This window comes from Candoia aspera, chromosome 4 (assembly GCF_035149785.1).
Source record: "Candoia aspera isolate rCanAsp1 chromosome 4, rCanAsp1.hap2, whole genome shotgun sequence".
Lineage (NCBI taxonomy): Eukaryota > Metazoa > Chordata > Lepidosauria > Squamata > Boidae > Candoia > Candoia aspera.
The window spans coordinates 48,272,213-48,295,997 of NC_086156.1; the positions used below are offsets into that span (position 1 = coordinate 48,272,213).

The 23,785-nt window shown below is 38.8% G+C and overlaps 1 protein-coding gene across 1 annotated transcript in view; it reads right to left on the minus strand.

Moving 5' to 3' along the window:
• BMPER (BMP binding endothelial regulator) overlaps nt 1-23,785 on the minus strand; it is a 181,550-nt gene that overhangs the window by 113,098 nt on the left and 44,667 nt on the right. The window contains exons 4-6 of the mRNA XM_063304049.1: nt 17,608-17,690; nt 15,008-15,098; nt 9,544-9,626 (exon numbers count right to left, since the gene is read on the minus strand). Of these exons, the coding sequence (XP_063160119.1) occupies nt 9,544-9,626; nt 15,008-15,098; nt 17,608-17,690 (257 nt within the window). The remainder of the gene's footprint in view (nt 1-9,543; nt 9,627-15,007; nt 15,099-17,607; nt 17,691-23,785) is intronic.

Sequence of the window (23,785 nt, forward strand, 5' to 3'; positions counted from 1 at the left end):
TATCACAATGCTAGATTTGTGCTTGGCTTACTAACGGCAAGTGTGAAATAATACTAAGGGAAAAAAGGGAAACATAGTTTGTGGATTTCTTGATTTTTTTCCTTGTTTGTTTCAGATTATACTCCAATCCAAGCAGGAACAGGTAAACAAATAGGGCAGCAAATCAGGTATTGGCCAAACAAGCTATGATTATCCTGCTCACTCACTAGACCAACTTGGGCTTGGTTTTGGTTTCACATGATAAATAAACACAGCCATGTATAAAGATGCCACTCGATCTTTTTTTTCTCTCTCCACAAAGTTAACAGATAAAGAATGATAGTTTATCGAAGTAAATGATTCTCAATGAAGTATTGCCTAAAAGATATTTTTCCACAAATGGCTCCATGAACAATGTTACATTTTTTTAAGTCCATAGCTTCTCTGTATTCCTCTCTACTGCTCCAGAATAATATTCTATTCTAGCAAAAATCTGGCAGCACTATTTGAATAAATGAACAATTCTAAAATTTTAATTTTAAAAGACAGACTACGTTTGATGAGATGAGAGCCAGTTTGGCGTAGTAGTTAAGGCCCTGGGCTAGAAACCAGGAGACCATGAGTTCTAGTCCCGCCTTAGGCACAAAGTCAACTGGTTAACCTTGGGCCAGTCACTCTTTCTCAGCCCTAGGAAGGAGGCAATGGCAAACCACTTCTGAAAAACATTGCTAAGAAAACTGCAGGGTCCAGGCAGACTCCGAGAACTTGACACAACTTGACAACTGAACAAATTAAAAAAAAATTGATGTGCATTACTTAGGTACAAACCACATTGTAGAACTATGAAATTTGTGGGTATTGTATATGTCTTTGGTACTATAAAGAAATAGTGAACAAATCTTATCCTGTCTTTAATGAGCACCTCAAATCTATACTCTCCACCCAAAATATATAACCCACCAAACAAGATCAACCAAACCTCCAACCAATTATTCTGCCTTATTTAAGTAAGTTTAGTATTCAGCATCTAGTCCCTCGCTACTATCACACAACAATCCATAATGTCCAATGCTTCCCTAATATAAATGAAAAGTAGAGGTAAAGCAATTTAGATAGGAATGTTTACTAGAAAAAGGGAGGAAATCACACCTTTTATCAGACAGCATACATTTCCCAATATCTGATGTTTCAGCTGCCCTCAATCACACATTTAACCCTCACACAGTCTATCCAGTTGTGTTTCATTTAGTCTCAACCTCCTTCTTTTTTATAAAGTCTGAATCTGGAGACTCAGATGTGCTCAATCAAATTATTTATTTATTAAAAACAAAGCTGCATACCTACAAGGTCCTGTATATTTGGAGGTCACATATAATTTCTAAATTTATATACCCTTGATCACCTATTTGATATTACAGAGACAAAAGTCCAGCCATAAATTCAGAATTCCAATCCCACAAGCAGCTATGCTGTCTTCCAGCACACTCCATTCCATTCTCTGTCCCCTGATCATTAATTTTCATTCCCGATTCTCTAATCAGCAATCTGTGGCTATCTCAGGGGACTATTTTGGATGTTCATGATCCTCCCCAGCCCCCTGCCCCAGCTTTAAAGTTGTACTGTTGTTGTACTATTGAAAATCTCAGGGTTCTTCTTGATTATATTGATTTTCCCTCTTATTCTTCAGTGGACACATTTAGCCTCATCTCCATCAACATTCATGAACTGAGTTCACTGTTAGAGAAATAACAACAACAAATTTTATAATTACTAAGCCCACACTTTGTCCCTTTACAATAATATTGGCTGCTTTACTATTGTGATACTTCAGAAAACCGTTTTTTGCATGGTTAACCACTTAAAATGCCCTATTCTTGCTAAAACACCCAATTTGGATTCTCTTTTCTGCACACACTCAGGCTTTAGCCTCAACCTCCAACCTTAAGAATCCATCTTTTCCAGAATGTGTAATGAAAAAAACTCAGTTACATATAGCTTTAGCTTAGCAAAGGAAATGAAGGATATCTGATTTTCCCCCCATCAAATGGAAGCTATAAAGAAGGACTGAGGCTTCCTTTTTTTAATGCAGAGCACAGCTGACAACACTGGTTTTTGAAAGTGTCAAAGCCAGAAACAAACCCATCATGGTTGGGAATTTTGAGATTTATAATTTCCAGGAATTTGGGAATACCTGAGAATATCACAGTGAGGAACACTGTCTTAGGCTTATTTGTTGGGGAGTGGGCAAACAAGCATATTTCTAGATAAAGATCATATAGTTTTGTGTAGAGCACATTGATAACACTAAGAAAATGCAGTTTAATAGGATTTAAGAGTATTAACTGAAATACAACACAAAATAGAAAAGATCTAGAAATTATTTTAAGTCATTAATTTTTTAAGATATATAGCCAACGTTTAAAAGCAATATATACTTAAGCTCACTAAATAATTTTGCAGACATTTTAATGCATCTGTTTCACTTTTTGTTTTTTTCTCATGGAGACGGGCACAAATTTGCCCAAGTTCTACAAGCAATTTAGATTTCTGCATTGACAGTAAGAGCTCCCAACCACCTCTCATCCTTTTCAGTCTAACTTTATGCAATTCAGAGTTCTGTGGGGGAAGCATGGGATATAATAAATGATATTTAACTAATATCTTTCAATCTAAATATGTGATAGTTTCACACTTCTCCTTACTCCATCTGTTTTGTTACAGCATCCCATCATCCCAGCACCGTAGAAATCTCACAACTTAGGAGATAAATCTATTTGCTTGCCTTGCTCCCTACTCCCAGCTGGAGACTAAGACTAGAACAGTCCTCTTCTGAAGCCACTCAATAGCCCAGCCACCTCTCGCAGCATGGTTGCACCTTGTATCTCCACATAACTCACATGCCAGTACTCAGGAAGATTATAGTCTCGGTAACATGCATATGCGGGAGACTGCAATTAAGAAGGCCCAGTTATGGACTTAGAATACTCGTACTTAACAGTAAAGTTTGCCATGGTTACCACCTCCCATGAAAGCAGCTTGCTTGCCATCGCTGCCCTTTTTATTTATTTTTTTAAAAACAGGCACCACAAAAGGAAAAAGCAGTGATACAACTGGGATCTGACTGACATAGGGCTGCAGATTCCAACACCCCCTCCCTATCCAGCTAGGCAGGTTCTCTCCCTAGCTCTCAAAAATGTGATTTCTGAAAAAATACACCTGATTAATGTCACCAGTCCACCATTTAAGGGGATGCATAAAGGCCAAAAGGGGGAGGGAAGAAAAGTCAAAGTTTCCTCTAAACATCCATTGATTCCATCAGATCAAGAGCTATTAACATTCGTGCAAGATGCCTCAATTACAGCAGGACAGCTGGTTACAGTAAGTGATCCCTATAACCCTGCTTTTCTTTCACATATGAATGTACTTCCCCTGAGAAATCCAGCCACTTAAAGCCTACTGACTGAAAAGCAATACATGAAATAAGGTGGTTACTGTACCTTTTCATATTCATCAGGAAAGGCTTAAGTCACCCTAAGGACTAGACTGTTCAGGGAAGTGTTAATGGCCCAGAGTGTTTCAAGTATGAATGGATGCCATCTGGAGAAGTAACAGTCAATAATTTTCACCCAATACACAGATATGCAACTGGTTACAATAAAGCCCAGTTATTTTACTTTAGGTTCCTCTTAGCAACAGTGGATCAGTGAAAGTATAAAAAGTAAGAAATATACTGTAGAAAGTAGAATTATTTTAAAAATAATAAAAATAAAAATGCATGTAGAAGCAGAAGAACAAAAGAACAACCATTGCCTCCCCCATTAACAAAACACACAACTGTATTTGCCAGGATTCTCATTCACTCAAGGCGATTCAAGGAGTTAGTAGAGAGATGAAGTTCAGGGGTAAGTTATACGTGCAACAAGATGTCGCCTTAGATGTCAGTTGCTGTCATCAAAGGACTGCAAAGCTCTCTTCTTGCTCAAACATTTCCTACAAATAAATAAACAAAAAGGAAAATCTGGTACAGGCCCTAAATCCCACCCACAATATCGTATCTCAAATTAAGGAAGCTAGACTGGAAAATATATGACCACCAGGATGACTGCAAGAACAAGACCAGGAAATGAAGCTAATAAAAATCATGCTATAAAGCCCTGTTTTTGACTAAGCAATCTGCCTTTCATACAGCTTGGTAACGGAAGGAGCATCTGGTGCAAGTATGTGACTGACAGCATTTACACAATGGCATCATCACATATATTTCATCATTCCCCCATTCAACCCTATGAGGGCACCTATGTTTACCTGGCAAGAGGGACTCCTGGAGATCTCCAAGACCCAGTTTTTTCCAACCAAAATCCTGTCCTCAGTGACTTGACTTACATCTCTTTATTAGCCCCAGCCAAAATATCTGGAAACACCCAGGATGGCGAGGTCATCATTCTGCAGGCATTGTTCATTTTCAAATGATCAAACCAAGGCAAATATCGTCAAGTCTGGTATTGCTATTGGGTCAAATAAGGATGAAAAAACTAACAATACAGATTAGATAAAGTGATTATTGTGAGAGAATCAGTGCTGTTCCAGGAGTACTTTGGGGTTACTTCTGGATATTTCTGGTGACAAGCAGAAACAAAACCATTTTTTAACTATTGTGTATAGTCCTCCTCCTTCCTAAGAAAATCAAATAATGAAGATATACCATAAAAGCATTAAAGTATAGCAGAAAGCTATATCAAATGGTCTGAACGAAGTAAAAAGTACATCTGCAAAAATATATGTATATATATTTATTATTATAGCCTTAGAACAGGTCACTTTATATCCAAGGACCATCAACTACACTACTTAGAAATCAGCTGGATTAAGCAATAACATAATACCCCGCTTGATATTTTAATATGTTCATATTTCCCTGACCATCTTCACTCTCCTTCTTGGAACATGTTCTGATTTAGCTACATTCTTATTCATGCAATGATCAAAACTAAATGCAGTAAGTCTAACCAGTGATTTTTCCCTTGATGACATATTTACAGAAATTGTAGCCCTCTTTTACCAAACAGCACTGACCTCTTTAAAGTCAAAAGCCAAGAAGAAAAAAAAGCAGTCATAGTTATAGGAAAAAATACAGTAAGTCCCAGATTTAAACCTTAATGTTTCCAAAAATGGCTAGGAAATGCTTAAGTCTAAAAACTTAGAGAGCTCCTGCCAGTCAGAACAGCTGAAATTGACTGACTGTGATGGCCTGTCTCTGAAAAAGGCATGTTCATATTTTCTGCTCTGGACTGGACTGGAACAGCAGCAGAAGTTTGGACTGACCGTCAATCCCAGGACAAAAGATATGAATGTATGCATCTAGGTACAATACATGTATTTATGTGTTGGTTTAGATCTGTATCTCCCCATAGAACATTCCTTTTATTGGATTTAGAAACTCATTAGTGCAGAGGCAGCACAAAAAGACAGATAGTAGGAGCAATATTTCCTTTGGTACTCCTAAGAAATTGAAATCCTGTCCAGGCAGGAAGGTAGCAAACTGCAAAGCTGCATTAAAATGAACTAGTTGAAGCAATGGTGTTCCCCGTAGTAACATATGGCTGCGAGGGCTGGACCATAAGGAAGGCTGAGAGAAGGAAGATCGATGCTTTTGAACTGTGGTGTTGGAGGAAAATTCTGAGAGTGCCTTGGACTGCAAGAAGATCAAACCAGTCCATCCTCCAGGAAATCAAGCCAGACTGCTCACTTGAGGGAATGGTATTAAAGGCAAAAATGAAATACTTTGGCCACACAATGAGAAGACAGGACACCCTGGAGAAGATGCTGATGCTAGGGAGAGTGGAGGGCAAAAGGAAGAGGGGCCGACCAAGGGCAAGGTGGATGGATGATATTCTAGAGTGACGGACCCGTCCCTGGGGGAGCTGGGGGTGTTGACGACCGACAGGAAGCTCTGGCGTGGGCTGGTCCATGAAGTCACGAAGAGTCGGAAGCGACTAAACGAATAAACAACAATGGTATTCAGGGTTTAAGAGACAGATATTCCATTTTTAATTGGACTGAAACAGCTTGAGTTTTCCATTTATCATCCTATTGCTCACATAGGGAATCTTAAAAATATGGTCCTCCAGTAGTCACCCACTTCCTCTTCCGGTGTGTTTCTTCCTCCCTTAAAGGAATCCTCCTGAATGACTACAATCTCAAAACACAGTGGAAATCTAATTAGCAGTGGAGAAAATACCTTTCATCTACTGAAGTCTTCACATGTTGCAGCATACCACTTGCAAGCCAGTTCCTATACTACCTCATGACCAGATGGGTATCTGAAAGAAGACATCTGCCCTACTTCTCTGATAAAAGATTTGCTGCTGCAGTCTCTCTCTCAGGCTCTCTCTCTCTCTCAAACAACTGAGCTGCCAGATGGTAAATTATTCTATGATTTTTTACAATTGCTCTAGTCCATGTTTAACCTACATTCCAAAGCAGAAGTGTGATCTTAAACCAGGGGAAAATAAGCGAGTGAGAGTGGAGTGCGGCGAAGAAAACAGCAAGGAAGACAAAGGGGAGGGCACTCTTTTTCAGTTCAATTAAACATTTTTTTCCACTGACAAACACCTTGCTTTAGTCTGCCAGTTTTATTTAGGAAGGAATGGAAGGGTGGGGAAGGAAATGCTGACAAACTGGCAACTTATTAATCATTGTAATCAACAACATGATTCCTGTTTGATGAAGCTGCAGTTGTGGTGCAGAGGAGATACAGCCAATTTTACCCCAGGCGAAAGCAAATGTACATCTACTGCTCCAACTTGAACTATATTAAGTTTGTACTGAATGATTAATTGAAGCCATCAGAGGGTAGATCCTTTTAGTTACACAACATGCCTGTTCCATGTGCAGAACTGCCAATAGGAATGCCTTCCAGTAGGCTTCTCTTGTAAGTTCTGTTAATTATTCATTAGGGATAACCCTCCTGATGATACTTGTTACAGCATTTGATCACATGAAAGAAAGGAGATTTAAGGAGGATGGGAACTTAAGATCTTGGCACTCCAAGGAAAGATATAGGATAGTAAGGTAGAACTTCCTTGTATTAAATGCATTCACATTCAATTTTAAGCTAAGATATATAAAAGATAATGAATGTTAAACTAGTGGTATTGGCCTGGGCCACAAAAAATTCTAAGCCATCATGCCCAAATTCACACATCATACTAAGTTAAAAACAAATATGATGGTTTAACATGATATGAATCCCACTGAATTTCAGTCAATCCCACTGAAACAAATAGTTAAAGCAGATTGTTAACCAGAACACTAGTGTCCCAGTCATTGAGTATTCTTAATCCTACCAACTTCACATCCATCTCTGGGGCTGTCCGGATAATTTGTGATTTTCTAAATGCAAAAGACTGAATTATGCACATAACTGATAACTAGAGGAAAAGATATAGCTCCTCTTGGTTGAAGATAGGAACAGCATGGTACAAAATGTATTTTGGTAACTAAGCATAAGTTTCCATATTTATTAAATTATATAGGTCTATCATCAAGTTCAATGGCCTCATGCCATCATAATAACTGAAGAATTAAAGAAAAAATTATTAAATTGTATTTATTTATATTAAAATATTATTTCAAAATTAACTACTTGCAAATAATTAAACACTATTTATTAAATTTTAAGATCTTATATTAAATATAAGAACATCAGAGGACTCTGGTGGACCAGCAGAAGGCCCATCTAATCCAGCTTTCTGTGTCACATAATGGTCAACTCCAAATAGGACAGGAGGTCAATACTGCTCTTCGGTATGCAGTCTGGGTTTCAAAAAAGAGAGCATACAGCTATCACTAATAGCAGTCACTGACAGCCCTATATTTTATGAATTTAAAGTCATCTAAATTGGTGACTGTTATCACATCTGATGGTATTAAATGCCATGGTTCAGCTATGTACTGTATAAATATGCACATTGTTTCATAGGCTCTGAATCTCAATGTTTCAATTTCAGTGGATAACTGATATATATCACCGTGATAACTTTCTACCCATGGTTTCCAATGTGTGAATAATGTCACGCACTTCCATCATTTTATCAATGTCTGCAAGACTGGATTAATGCAATGCACTCTACATGGAGCTGCCTTTGAAGAATGTTTCGAAGCTTCAGCTGGTGCAAAATGTGCTGGTGCAGGCAGTTATGGGAATGGTCATTCCTCACATGCAACACCTTTGCTCTGGGAGCTGCATTGGCTTCCAGGTACAATTCAAGGTGCTGGTGGTCACAGTACTTTTTTTTTAATCCAATCCGTTCAAATGTGTCCAGTTCTTGGAGACTGCCTGGATGAGTCCCTACAGTTTTCTTGGCAAGATTTTCAGAAGTGGTTTGCCATTGCCTTCTTCCTAGGGCTGAGGGAGAGTGACTGCCCCATGGTCACCCAGCTGGCTTCATGCCCAAAGCAGGACTAGAACTCATGGTGTCCCGGTTTCTAGCCCAGGCCCTTAACCACTACACCAGATTGGCTCTCTCAGTAACTTTAAAGCCCTTCATTGGCTTGGGGCCGGATTACTTATGGGACCAACCCTGCTCAGTGGTGTCTACCCATCCAGTTAGATCAGCAGGAAAGGGTTAGGGTTAGATGGTTGGGTCCTATCTGCGAGGGGGTGCCATCTGATAGGACCCGGAAGAGAGCTTTTTTGTTGAACATCATTCCCCCAGAGATCAGGCTCACCCCAACCCTGTTAGCCTTTCACAAGACCTTAAAGACTTGGTTTTGCCATCAAGCCTCCAAAAGTATAGGTGAGCCCATTTCCTAGTTGTATTGACTGGGGGGGTGCCTGTTAGTGTTCTCAGCTGCTATTTTATGCTATTCATAATTTTGGTTACTGTTTTTATTCTGTTTTTAACTGTTACCCACCCAGAGCCATGAAAATGTAATAAACAAATAAATTGTTGAAAGCAGTGGATAGAGACACACATTAATAGATGTATTGATAGATATATAGTTACTATCTCTGTGCCAAGCCAGTTTGGTGTAGTGGTTAAGGCATCAGGCTAGAAACCAGGAGACCATGAGTTCTAGCCCCACCTTAGGCACAAAGCCAGCTGGGTGACTTTGGGCCAGTCACCCTCTCTCAACCCTAGAAAGGAGGCAATGGCAAACCATTTCTGAAAAACCTTGCCAAGAAAACTGCAGGGACTTGTCCAGGCAGTCTCCGAGAATTGGACACGATTGAACAGATTACAAAAAAATCTCTGTGCCAGTAAGAAAATTAAATTTTCTTAAATAAAGATCAAATTCTTGAACTATATTCCCTCAACCTTGTGCTCTCTACATGTAATGGATTTCAACTCCCATTCATAAAATGCAACACATTTCTAAATCAACCAATCATTTGGACTACCTAATCCACAGTGCTCTTTTCTAGGATACACACGTCCTAAAAAGAAAATCCAATTTGTCCTTTCAATGTTTGTTTATTGATTTTCCAAGTTTTCCATCATCATCATCATCATCATCATGCTTTTTAAAATCACATGGATTGATTCAATACTAAAGACTTACAATACAAGTACATGAGATGCATTTGTTCCCGTCAGGCTGAAATTCCTCACCTTCAGAGAAATATCTACCTTCAAGTGTGCAACCTGGAGAAAAACAAACATTTTATATGTTTATATAAAATAACAAGTATTACATACGTTATATATGTACATGTGTAATATGTGTGGGTTTGTATGTGTGCTGTGTGTTTGTGTGTATACACAGACATAAAAATCCTCTGATAGTGCAAATGCAATATAAAAAACATGGGAAAAATTATTACTGATTCTAATTATTCCCAAATCACAAGTTCAGGGAGAAAAAACATTGTCTAAAATAACAGAAGCATGTATGCAAAGTCATGTTAAATTACCTTTTCATTTCTAATTTCATTTCTAAGCCTTTTAAATCTTATCTTCATAACCACAAAGATCTAGGAACTTAATTAAAATGCATTAAGCAGAGTTGCCATTAACATACTATGGACCTCAGGAATCTTGGTTTAAAGAAACATGGAAAAATTGCATTTATATACAGTAATTCCTTTTGTTTTTAAAGAACTTTATTGATTTTCAAAGTATAGTTAAAATAAAAAAATATAGAGTATAGATAAGAGAGAGTACAGAACCAAAGAAAAAAGAAAAACTATAAAAGTGCAAAATTAGATAGGAAGCAAAAAAAGAAAATGACTTCCAACCTTCTCCAATAAATGCATTTTATACAAATATAATCTCTTACCATTAATTAAACCTTAGTAACATTATTTCTATAAAATCAGGCCATTTAATCACCAAAACCCCAAATCAAAACTTCATTTTATATACAGTAATTCCTGAATACCAGAGCTATAAACAATGGCAATTGGGTGAAACTAAACAGTGCCACTGTGAACACAGAAGGGGAAAAAAAACAAAGCGGCACCCTCAACGATAAGGAATTAAGGTAGATATGGTCATGAAAAGCCTTCCGTGATAGCTTTGCTACTGATATAGTAAGAGAATTGTTATCCTACTGCAAAAGACACAAGTGGGGGAGGGGGAGGGGGGAGAAATAAGAGCAGTCAATAAAGGCAAATAAAAGGAAAAAGAGGGGAAAGGAAATCAGTCCAGACTTGCTTCATTCATTTTCTGTGCCTGGAAAAAAAGCAGAGCAAACACTTCCTCTATTTATCACCTGGAAGAGATGAAGAAAGGGTACATATTCCAAAATGTAGAACTTTGCACATGTACGGTCCTGAAATCATTCTCTCAAATCATCTTGCAATGCAGGCTTAGGAAAGCCTCCTGCCTGACACACTGGAAAATTTTATCAGCTAATCAAATTAAGCAATACTGGGATATTCTAAATGTAATGCAGCATCAGATGCTTAGTGGCACTCATACAAAGTATTTTTCACATATAATGGATAAGGGTAGCATGCCTGCTGCTTTTAAGAGGCTGAGCGCTGAGATGATGCATAACGTGAATTGTTGAAATCAAAGCTTGTGCAAGAAATACGTTCAGCCACAAAACCTCTTTTGCTCTCCAAAGAAAACAACTGGATAGAGGTCTTGGTAATTTCCCACAGCAGAAGACCTATTATTTTCCCTCAGAAATCAATTAATGCAATATCTTTAATTGTAGTTATCTTCGCCACTTCATCTCAAGAGGGCTGTCAATAGACAGAGAGCTACGAAGATGGAAAAGGGTTTGTGGAGTGAATGTAGGCAAAAGGTGGGGAAGATGTGAAAGCATCACACTGCAACAGCAGCAAGAGCACCAGCGAAGCCAGCGTAACAAGTGAATGACATTTGGACCCAGCAGGAAAGGGCAGTAGAGATGAAGAGAAGGACATGGAATAGGTCCCAAAGAAATCAACTGTTCTTCAGCATCAGTCTTTTCATTGTTTGGTTTGGTCATCCTAGGAGACAGACAGATGCTTTATATATCCCTTTACCTTCCATGCTGAGAAAGCTAGCAGTGTCCTGGATTACATACGCGTCTCAACAGACAAAACTGACTTATTCTCAGACATTCAAGTTTACGTGAGGCAGGACAGTGACCATCAACCAACTGCAGTTAACTTTTATGGCAGTTCAGATTTAAGACTACCCATATCACACGACAAGGGGCTACTCACTAACCTTGAAGTGAGGCAAGCTAGGCGGCTCAAATGGTCCAAAGTGGACACCAAGGCGATTGCCAGCTTTACAAACTCAGAGAGAGCCCAGTCCTGGGTGAAAATAGCTGTTACATCTACTCAAGACCCAAATGGAACATTTACTGGGTATGCCAATTTGTGTTACACGTTAAAGAAAATTTAACTGGAAAATTGCTGGGTTAAACCGCTGAGCTGCTGAGCTTGCCGATCAGAAGGTCGGCAGTTCGAATCCGCGTGACGGGGTGAGCTCCCGTTGCTAGTCCCAGCTCCTGCCAACCTAGCAGTTCGAAAACATGCAAATGTGAGTAGATTAATAGGTACCGCTTCGGCAGGCAGATAACGGCGTTCCGTGTAGTCACGCCGGCCACATGACCATGGAAGTGTCTACGGACAAACGCCGGCTCTTTGGCTTTAAAACGAAGATGAGCACCACCCCCTAGAGTCGGACACGACTGGACTTAATGTCAAGGGAAATCTTTACCTTTACTAGGAACCAATAGCCCATAAGATCTGATTGGTTCAACCTTTATTGCTCTTGCTCAAGAAAGACCCTAAAAGCTGCTATGCGTTTGGTTCAAAGAAACCCCACACCAAACAATCATGCCATGATGTTAAAACTTAGACGCACTTACAAGAAACTAATAGCCACCAAGACGGCTCAACACACAGCTACCGTTTGGTCTGAGCTAGAAAAGTCAGCAAAAGGGTCCAGCTCAGTCATATTTTAAAACATTGTATCTGGCATGCTGAAGGAGCATCAGCTCCTACTTGATATCCCCATCCCAGCTACAGTTTGGGAGGATTTTTATAATAGCTTATTTGCCAGCCCCAAGCAGGATCATCCAGAAAAGATGACTATTGAGTTTCCGATCCTTGATAATCTCTCTCCTTGGCCACCAGTGCCAGTGACAGAAATAAACACATTATTCAGTCACTAAAACCCAATAAGGCACCTGGTGAAGACTTCCTACCCCCAGAATGTTTCAGGACACACACTGACTGGTGGGCTCCACTGCCGGCAGGGCTGTTTACATATATAGACAACACTAGCTATATCCCAGCAGGCTGGGAACTTTCCATCATAGTTCCCGTACACAAAAAGGAGACAAGGAAGACCCTAAAAATTACAGGCCTGTAAGCCTTATTGATATAACACCTAAGATGTATGCAAAATATCTCTTGAGAAAAATAGAGGACTGGACGATTGAGAAGAATATATTAGTGGAAGAAGAGGCTGGATTCAGACCTGGGTATTCCACAATAGATAATTGCTTTGTCTTACACCATCTTATTACCAAATATACAACAGGTGGTAAACATTTGTTTACATATTTCATAGATCTTAGTGCGGCATTTGACTCCAAAAATAGAGACATCTTGTGGAAGAAGTTTGCCAGGTAAATACTGAACCTAGACTTCTATACCTGGTAAAGACCCTCTATACAAATACATGCCTGAAAGTCTGTACTGGAGTCAATGGCTCTCTTACACAGAGCATAGCCACTTACAATGGTGTTAGACAAGGATGCACCCTGGCCCCCAATGCTGTTTAATCTTTATGTTACTGACATCCCAGGATTTCTCCATTCCATGGATGTTCACTCGCAAAAGATCAACAGACACATCAACATCCTTTGGTATACAGATGGCATACTCCCAAGTAGGCCTGAGAAGACTGATGGGGAAATTTGGTGCCTACTGAGTTTCTAACTTTCTGAATATTATTAAGACTAAATCCGAAGTGGTGTTTTCTGGAAAAAGAAGGCCCATATACAACTGGCATTGGATGGAAAGCCTATATAACAAATAGATTCCTTCTCATATTCAGGAGTGGTTTTTATGGATACAGGATCTTGGGCCAACCCCTTCAAACAAAGTTCTATAAAGGCAACAGCAAGCTCTAAAATGCTAACTAAATTATTTAGTTATCACCACCCAAGCACCCTGCTCCCCATTTTAAAGGTCCACAAGGCAAAAATTGTACCAATACTAACATATGGTGCAGATCTTTGAGGCCTGTCAAAGGCTCCTTACTTGAACAAAATCAAGCACGCTTTTTAAGAACTATCCTAGGAACTGAGAGGAATACACTTGCAGCAGCAGTAAGAGCTAAAACAGGCACTCACTCCATTTATAATCTAACAGTAATCAAAGTCTTTAATTAATGGAATCTGACAGACTACCAAAGTTGTGCCTTGAAGAACAGATGGGCACACCTCAATCCACCACATGGATTAATCAGCTTCTCCAAATCATCTCACAACTTGGCTTCTCAACACAGTATCTTTTTTTCAGTTGCACATCAGGCCAAGGCAATATTCAAACGAAGACTTCTGGATGTTAATGCCTAAACTGATATTGAGTCACTTGCAAACATCAGGTTGTTGAAATGGTTGGCCAAAAATAAAATGTCCTTCCTAACAGAAAAATACTTGACAATGGGTTTGACTCAATACCATAGGACAGCTCTTACCAGAGCAAGATTCAAGCAGTTAGATTCTATAGTCAGATACAGACGATTCCACCAAGTGCCATATTTTGAGAGAACATGTGTCTGTAGAGCATCAGAAGGAGAAGTCATTGCACATGTCCTATTCAACTGTCGATTATATGCCACAGCAAAGGTTCATTACTTACAGACACTACTTGACAGAACCATATATTGGGACTCTAAGAAAAGATTATGTCATTTTCTTCAGGGTACAAACATATATGTAGTCACTAGAACTGTTAAGTTCAGTCAGAGCTGTCCAACTAAGAACATATTTTATAGAACACATTGGGGTTACATGCAAAGGTGATGAATTCACCTAAACACAAACTGTTTTCAAATTTTAGTATCCATCTTATTATGTATCTCTGCACTCTACTTTATCTTATACTATTTTATCTTACTTTTTTATCCTTACTTTATCTTATCTTACTATATATTATTTATTTCATCTCACTATAATCTATTTTACCTCATTTCATTGTATCTCACTTTATCTCATTTTATTGTATCTTATTATGGCTGATGCCCATGCTTTGATTTGGTCAACTGACAAATCAATAATGTGTATCTATCTATCATTGTTTGGTCAACCACTCACAGAAAAGGCTAAATAATATAAACACCATGATATCAGAACAGCATAAGGACAATGGTTATGGGGGTGAGAAATTAAATGGTAGTTTTAAAAGTATGAAGTACAAGAAGGAACACAACCATTTCCATTCACACAAGGCTCGCTAGATCTGACTCTTGGTCAAACAAATGTATCCATACATCTTAAATATTAAAAGCAAAAAAGTCAGCTTTCCTATTCTTTAGGTTGATATAAACCAATCTCTCTCAGCTCTTACCTGGACATGTGGGGCAACACACCCCTGGTTGCTTGTAAGGGTTTTTACAATGAACAATACACTGAACCTCAGATTCTGTTATCACTCCTTCCTGCCAAACAGCACAAGAAAGCCACAATTATCATCCACCAAAAACCAGAAGTACAATACCATGTACAAAGAAGACAGTTTACACATGCACACTTCACACACGCTCCCAATCTCCATTTTACCAGCATCATGCAGACAGACATTTGACATAATATATGTAAGGTTTGATGGATTTAAAAAACAAAACATATGAAGCCTATACTGCCCATATGGTTTTACCTGAATAGTCAGGAAACCTGATTTTGTGCCCCTCTCCAAATCACATTGTTTCTAGGCAGCTAATTCAATGTTATATATTAATGTTTATAATTCAATCCATTGTGCTGATTTAATGAAAAGCTGTTTCATAAAGCAGCAGATCACTGGTGAGAATCAGGATGTGTCTCGCTCTGGACTTCCTTAGCTATTCAGCATCTACTAATGGACATCAAATATGGTGAAGCTTCTTTGTGACAGCACACCATGGTATCAAAAATTAATCCAACCGCCGCAAAAGTACATGAGCTTTCTAGCCTGTGCCTGCTAGATCTAGCTAAGCACCAGGAAACTAAGAAAGCTTCTTAATGAAGTAAAAAAGATTTCAGTCTTATCAAAAATGTGTAGCTACAGGAAATGTGAAGAGAACCAACCACTCTGCTTTGATGCTAACAGAGCTGATAAAAACATTCCTTCCACTCCAATTCTTTGGAGAAAGGCTTATGAAAAGAGAGATAAAGGCCTGCAGAATAGAAGCCTCTTATCTCTGATGCTCCTGCTGATAGAGACTAGTAAATGGTCACTTCCTGCAGTCCTTACCCCAGAAGTCAACATCTTGATCAACATGAAGGGAATGACAGGATCTCTGTGCACTAGTTACCATTCCCTAAAGGATAGATTTGGCTTTCTAAATGAGTGGGGAGCAGGGACTTTTTGAACAGTCCAGATTCCAGCCCTAAATGGAAGTATAATTGCCCATTTCTGCTTTGTGATAGGAGCAGAAAGGCTCCAGGATATAAATGATGGTACTGCAGAATTCCACTGCAATGTGCAAAGAGCAAATGTGCATGTCAATCTCTTCCTCCCCCCATCACGACTGAGGCAATTCAGTGATATTCAAATGCCACTGAGGAGTTTTTGCCCACAGATAGTTGCATCTGATTAGGATTTGTGCATGCTGCCTCAAATACTGTATTAAGTACACAGAGATCCTTTATGGCAGTCACCATATACTTAAAACTAAAGGTAATTTTGCCTTTTTTCCTCTTCTTTTTCAATGGTTATTTAGTATCTGGCTCTTCAGAATAAACATATCCTATGTGGGACTCTAAATATAAAATCTAAGGGTTGAATATATTCTGACAAAACAGAAAAGCAACCTGTTCAGGTCACAGCGGCTGTAGATAAACAAGGGCTTAATGGGATGAGCCAATAATGAAGAGTATACAGTGTACAAAGGCTGTCCTGAGTATTACGAAGAATAATAATCCTAGAGGGATATCACCAAATCACAAGTAACGAGAACTGGGATATTTCTGCACAACCAAAAATGCACTGGCAAGCCATAGAAGCCACTTTAGCCTCCAAAGGCAAGAATCAGGTCACAATTTATTATTTGGCTTCTATTATCTATAAGTATTTGGGCAAACACGGGGCCCAGTTATTTGAGGGACTGCCTGTCCCTGGTTATGTTTACCTGTCCTATCGGGTCTGGCAGGAGAGGCAGAGACTGGGTCCCATCTATTAGGGAATGTCATCTGGTGGCTCCAGGAAGAGAATCTTTTCTGTCCTGGCACATCACTCAGGACATCGTTGTCCTGCCCTCTGGAACACCATCCCCCTAGAGACTAGATTGGCCCCAAGTCTGCTGGCCTTTTGCAAGGCCTTAAAGACAAAATTCTATCACCGAATGTGGGGATCCAGATGTGTGGCACAGCCCATACAATGGCTATGTTAATTTGTTGGTGGTAGTTTTGTTTTTATGTTGGCTGCTGATTGTGTGTGTGTGTTCGTATGTGTGTTTACTGTTACATGTTTTTATGGTGTTTTTAACTACTGTTAGCCACCCAGAGTCATAAATTTGAGGTGGGTGGCCATATAGATTGAAACAATAAATGTAATGTAATGTAATGTTTAGATGCACCCTATAACATTTGGGAGGATGAGAAACCCAAACTTAGTGTCAGATTTAATGCAAACATTTCAGATATTCATAACCTCACTTCGTTAACATCTTGAATCCATTTCTCTGTCTAAAAATGCTTTCACAGAATGTCCTGAATCTTTCCTCAGGGAAATCTTTATTTTCTTGCTATTTTCATAGGCAAATCTCCAAGCAAAAGAATATATACAGTGATACTCTTATGCCAATAGGGCCTTCCATTCTTCACTAACTTCTATATTCTTCATGCAAATCCCAACTCAAGATCAGTTTCACTATATGAATTGATAGGAAATAGCTTTTGCTTTCTTTCTTATACTTTGTAACTATCAGAAACTCAAAGTTCCTGACACCAATTAATTCTTGTCCTTACCTGACACTGTTGTGTGACACAGGGTTGATCTGGAGTCTGCCATGACATTGAGCTGTTGTATGAACTTCCTTCAAAACTGCAACCTAAGGGTAAAACACAAATAAATAGAACAGTTAGCAGTTTATATATCCATTAAAAACATCACATTCCTTCAGGAGCTGTTCAGTTTCTAAAGATCTGCTTGTAAAGCTCTTTATGAAGCATCAGTTATTAAAGGCATGGTTTGCACTCTTAAAAAAATAGAGAAAGTTGCTAATTCTCATGGGTCAGAAGATATATTTGAAAATATGCCAACAGGCAATCATCTATCCATATTGCAACACAAAAGGCAAGGATCACTGAAATAATTAGAAATGATGCACTTAGCATAAGCTTACACAGAAAGAATGATTGACTGATGTCCAACAGACAGCAGACTGGCAGGACTGACAGACAAGGGAATTGGCAGGGGGCTCAAAAAAAGTCAAAATGGCAACTGCAACATAGAAGCCCCACCTCTTTTTTGTGTGTTTCACATAAAAAAGAGGTGGGGCTTCAATTGTGCAGTTATGGTCACCATCTTGACTTTTTGACCGCCTCTACAGACACCCATGCCGATAGATTAAACTTTATTACAGTCACACACTAACATACAAGGCAGCAACTAAATGGCAACCATGAAATTTACAGTAAGACACATTATGAGCAGGCAACTTTAATTTCTGCAACCATATTCTATTTGGCCATAAATGGACACCTACTCCTATAGAAGAAGTGGCAAATCTTAGCAGCTTGGAACATGCTGTCTGAGTTTTTTTTGTCTAGAAGACATATAACATACAATTCATCAGGCAACCCAGGAATATTCCTCATCAGAAGCAACACTAGGCTGTTAGGCTTATCCATAAAAAAGTACATTACAGCAGGATGTGTTGCAGCATTTTAGTAGCACTTGAACCACAAGGGTGAGTGGTCTCACTGAGGCAGATGTTCCTGAATCTGCCTTCCAATACCACTGAAGAAACAGTATTAAAGTGAGCAAACATAAATTTCCTGCAAACCTTTCTTGATAATGACAGTTTTCCAGATATTAGGTAATGACATTTTTCAGCTCATCTACTGTATATTGCCATTAGCAGTCATTAATTGATCAAAAATTGAAATTAGAGTTATTAGTAAACAATGTTTAGCTATCAGATCCAGATCTGAGTCCACGCAGAGGACATTGTCTTCTCCAGGTCTTATTTCTCCTAATGGTTTTCTGTTTCCCAAGGGTGATAATTCTTCACTTTCCCAGTCTAGCAGAGCATACTTACTAGGAGATAAGAAGGTATGTAACTCATTTGTCAATTCTTTATGAAGCTGCGTATCTTAGAGTATTGTGTCTGTGGCTCAGAACTCTTTCAGCACACTTCTTCGACTTATTCTTGCTCTTAGTCTTTACTTTGTGGTCATTCTAATGCCATTATTTGTATTCCCTATCTTCATTCTAAAATTCTGAGAGTGCCTTGGACTGCAAGAAGATCAAACCAGTCCATACTCCAGGAAATAAAGCCAGACTGCTCACTTGAGGGAATGATATTAAAGGCAAAACTGAAATACTTTGGCCACATAATGAGAAGACAGGACACCCTGGAGAAGATGCTGATGCTAGGGAGAGTGGAAGGCAAAAGGAAGAGGGGCCGACCAAGGGCAAGATGGATGGATGATATTCTAGAGGTGACGGACTCGTCCCTGGGGGAGCTGGGGGTGTTGACGACCGACAGGAAGCTCTGGCGTGGGCTGGTCCATGAAGTCACGAAGAGTCGGAAGCGACTAAACGAATAAACAACAACAATCTTCATTCTGATACACTGATTCTTTCCTATATATCAGTAATAAAAACAAATAGGTATTGCCATCAAAATGTCCTAAAATCAGACAGATAAGACAATCACAATCACAACCACCACATTCATGTTGGGAGCATCTTGAAAATGATACAATTATCATGGACTGAAGTACAACAAGCCTTGTTAGACTAAGCTCAGTTCATGTTTCAATCAAGCAACTTTTTGATGGCAATACCTATTTATTTTTATTATTGATAAAATGATACAGACAATATCCTCTGCCTGGAATCAGATCTAGATCGGATGGTTACTAAGGACTCAATAATTTCAAAAACTCAATATTTGATCAATTAATGGATGCTAATGACAAAATAGATGAGCTGAAAGTCCTTCTTGAGAAATAAGTGATGAATTTACAAGAAGCAGTAGTTGAGAATAAATTAAAGGAAGAAGGAAAGAGAACCAGGACAAGAACAAGTACCATGATCCATGCTGGAGAAATTTAACTGATAAGATGGGCGAAAGGGAAATAGCCTGCAGTAAGATACTGTATTGCAAAAGTTCTGCCCCTCAGGGCCTTTCCACCTTAAAACAGGTATTTCCAATTCCAGAAATAAGTACACAACTACCTGAACAGAGTGCTAATTCCCCATGTTGGGCATACAGTGTTATGTTACAGATTGCTGACAGTGAAATAAACAAGGGCACTGGACACAAGGAAGCTCCAAAAACTTTTTAATGCTCCATTTTGCCATCAAGGATTACTATAATCAGGGTTTTTGTGGAGATTTCAAACTGCCCGTTTTATGGCCCCCAATTATTCAGGGGATTGAAGACTTGAAGTTACATTTACAGAGGCAGATTATGCATGGACAATCATGCATGAACTTCATCTGCATGCATATATGTACAGAGTCCACTGGAGTTGGGCAGCCAATAAATTTAAATAAATAAATATGAAATGTCTTCATAAACTTTTTTTCTTTTTCCCTTTCCTTTTTTTCTTTTTCAGTTGCTTGCTTTTCCTTTTACCTTTCTATTATGCTTAATTAAATGAAATAAAAAATATTATATATATTTACATATACATGCACACTACTCACCCATGTATGTGTCTAAAAGCATGGATTGATCTCAAATGTGTTAAAGCATCAACCAAAATCTTATTGCCAATGATAATGCATTACAAATAAACAGAAGACTAATGTCTCCACAGGACCTTTTAAAGGAAAAACGCTCTTACAACCAACTGCTTCAACATACGGTACAAAGTAGCCGGCATGCCTTGTTCACACAGAAAAGAACAAACTCTACTTTACCGTATGACTATGGACCATCCTAACAATGACCCCACATATCTGGACAGTTGTAACTCATGAAAGGCCTGGGAAACACTTTGCAGGGATGAAGTAGTGACTCATAAATGCCCTGGGCAGGATTAAGCACCTTGCGTCACTGGCTGCCTGCTTTGACAGCAGAGATCAGGAATTTGATTTCCCAATTGAGACCTGGGGAGACTCTGGAAATGATCTAATCCTACCTGAGCTGATAAAAAAAAAATAACATTGCATGGTAGGCTCCAATCTTAGCTTCCATATATATACATAAAACTATAAAACCCTGTAATACAGATACAATAAATATATATAGTTAAGTACTGCCAAATCCCCAAATAAAAGAAAACCCTGTAAATGACAGATCCAACAGCTTGTTCAGCACAGTCAGTAAGTTTTGTGCTGGGCACTAACACTGGAAATTGAGGGACTGGTTGGCGCAAAAAAGTATTTTAGAGTAAGACCAGGCAGGTTTCAGGCTAGATCAATCCACTTTTGACCAGTGCCTTGTACTCCAGCACTTGATCCAGAAGCATTCTAAAAGAACAATGGTATCCTTATACACAGCTTTTATGGTGTTGAAGTCAGCATTTGACTCTACCTCTGAGGAAAACTGTGGCAGAAGGTAAGACAACTGATCGATGCCTAATACTACTTATTCATACAATTAAGGCCAATTCATCTCTGAAAATCAGATGCAATCTTCTAGAGCGCTCACCAATTACAGTTCCAACTAGTAAAAGTCTGAGACAAGACTGCATCCTTTCCCACTTGAAGTTTTATATAAATGACATGGTGAATTATTTAAATAACTTGGTTTTGGACTTTCATAATTCTTGTTTGAGATGGCCCATAACAATTACATAACCCAGACTCTCCAGAAAGATGCTGGTGTCATTTTAAAGTTTTCAGGACTAAAGGAGGTTATTATGTATCTGTGACCCTTAAACTCTCTGAATCTAAGTCTTGTGCAACTTCTTCATGGAGCTCAGATGAGCCCATTTCCTGATTTTGCCCTTTTTCTGATTCTGTCCCTCTGGAGGAGGTATAGATAAGTTCTGAAGAGCTATTTTTCAGCTACCTTGTTGTGGTTCAAATGCTGGCCTATAACTGAAAATAAGCATGGTGAAAATGGAGGCCAGAGTTTGGTTGTCCATGCTTAAGTTACTGGTTACAACTATCCCTTTCTCCAGCTGGACTAGTTTCAATAACATTATAACATTAATGTTAACATTAGCTGATGAATACCAAACTCTATGGAGAAGAAACATATTGAAGAAACTGTCATTATCTGGGTTATCTTCGTGTCACCTACTCTCAAGGCTAGAGTACATATGAATGGAGCAGTAATCAAACCTTGCCACAATCCCAAATTTCCCTATTAGTGAAAATGAAGATATATAGTAGCACCTGAAGATACTTTATGCACATAGAGGTCCTTAAACATAGGAGTGCCTTTATTTTTGTCTGTTGCAATATTCTCCCTTCAACTGTACTCAGAGAAGATACAGGAAGACCTCCTTTACGGATTGCCTGTGTCCATGAGATAATGGACAAACTAAAATTATTGAACATGATGCTCTCTCTTGTACGTTCTACAGAGACTTTTGTAACTTGCCTTTCCACTCATTACTTTTAAGGCTAACAGCCCATACAAAGTATTTATATCTAATAGTCCTATTAGTATACAGACAACGGATGTCATCAACTTTATGAATCAACCTTCTGATTGTGTTCATTGTGGCTTAATGGCCCTCAGCATGGCTATTCTCACTGACTTCTGTAGTATACAAATGTAGTGTATATTTATTTATTCATTATTCAAATTTAGCCACCGCCCATCTCCCCCAAAAGAGAAGTTCTTATTTCTAAGTTTCCATGCTCCACTGGATTCAGTTTAAAGGTCTCCTGGGTGACTGTGAAGTTTTGACCAAATATCTTCTCTTTTCTTATGATATACGTACATCCCCTCTTATGCTAGTAGTTGATCAGGTAATGCAGACCTCAGTCCTAGAAATCAGATCCTTCCCACCAGACCATTTCCATAGCCAGTCACAAAATAATCCTCCTTTTTTCAATTCCCATTCTAGAGATCTGAGGTCTGACATAATGTGGTTGTAACTGATCTTGGCATTACCATTCTTTCTTCCTGTTCATTTGTTCCCACATGAACAGAAAGAGGTATCTGTCAGTGGGTACAATGAACCTTGGAAGTTTCTACAAAACAACTCTGATTCTAAGAAGACCTGAACACTTGAAGGTCTTCTTTGTATTTTCGCACCTTTTCAGTTTTCCGTTTCTTTCTTTTTTGTAGGTTTTTTGTTTCATGCCTTTTAGCTTTTATATGTTGAAAATATTTAATAAAGTTTAATTTTAAAAAACCCAACTCTGATTCATACTTCCAAGCAACAGTACATTTCTTAAGCCACTGAAGCACATACTAGCTTTTCTTCCTAGTAGTATGAATCACCATCTTCAATTCTTCTATTTGTCCTCTTGCAGGTGGAAAGTGCACTGCCGTTGCTCTTCAGGAACCCAACATCCCCTTTCTTGTTTCTTCTATTTCTTCTGCAGCAGCCTAAAAGCTGTTCCTCAATTCTCATGATTCAAAATATCTTCCTGCTTTTTCTTCTGGTTGAAACCATCATCCACTGAGCACAATTCTCTTCCTTCTGGAAGGTCACTTCCTTTTATAGCACTTGCTCTAGCACCTTCATTGGTTAGTCTAAGAAATCTTCACCTTCTTATGAGCTGAAATGTGGTCACTTGTTCCACTCATCTTAGTTTATCTGCAAGCGCGGCAATGAATTTGCTTTTGCTACACACTTATATTTTCTTGTTTTCAGATAAGAACATAAATATATCACAAGCACTGCAGTTCACAGCTGTGGTTCTGCAGTTCCCAGCTGTGGTTACTTGTATCCATTTTTTCTTCTGTTCCTTGCACTATCTCCTTAGAGGAAATTCTACCTTGCGTGCTGCTGCCAAACTCCTTTTTCACTCATACAGAGATCTTTTTCCCTGGAAATGTTG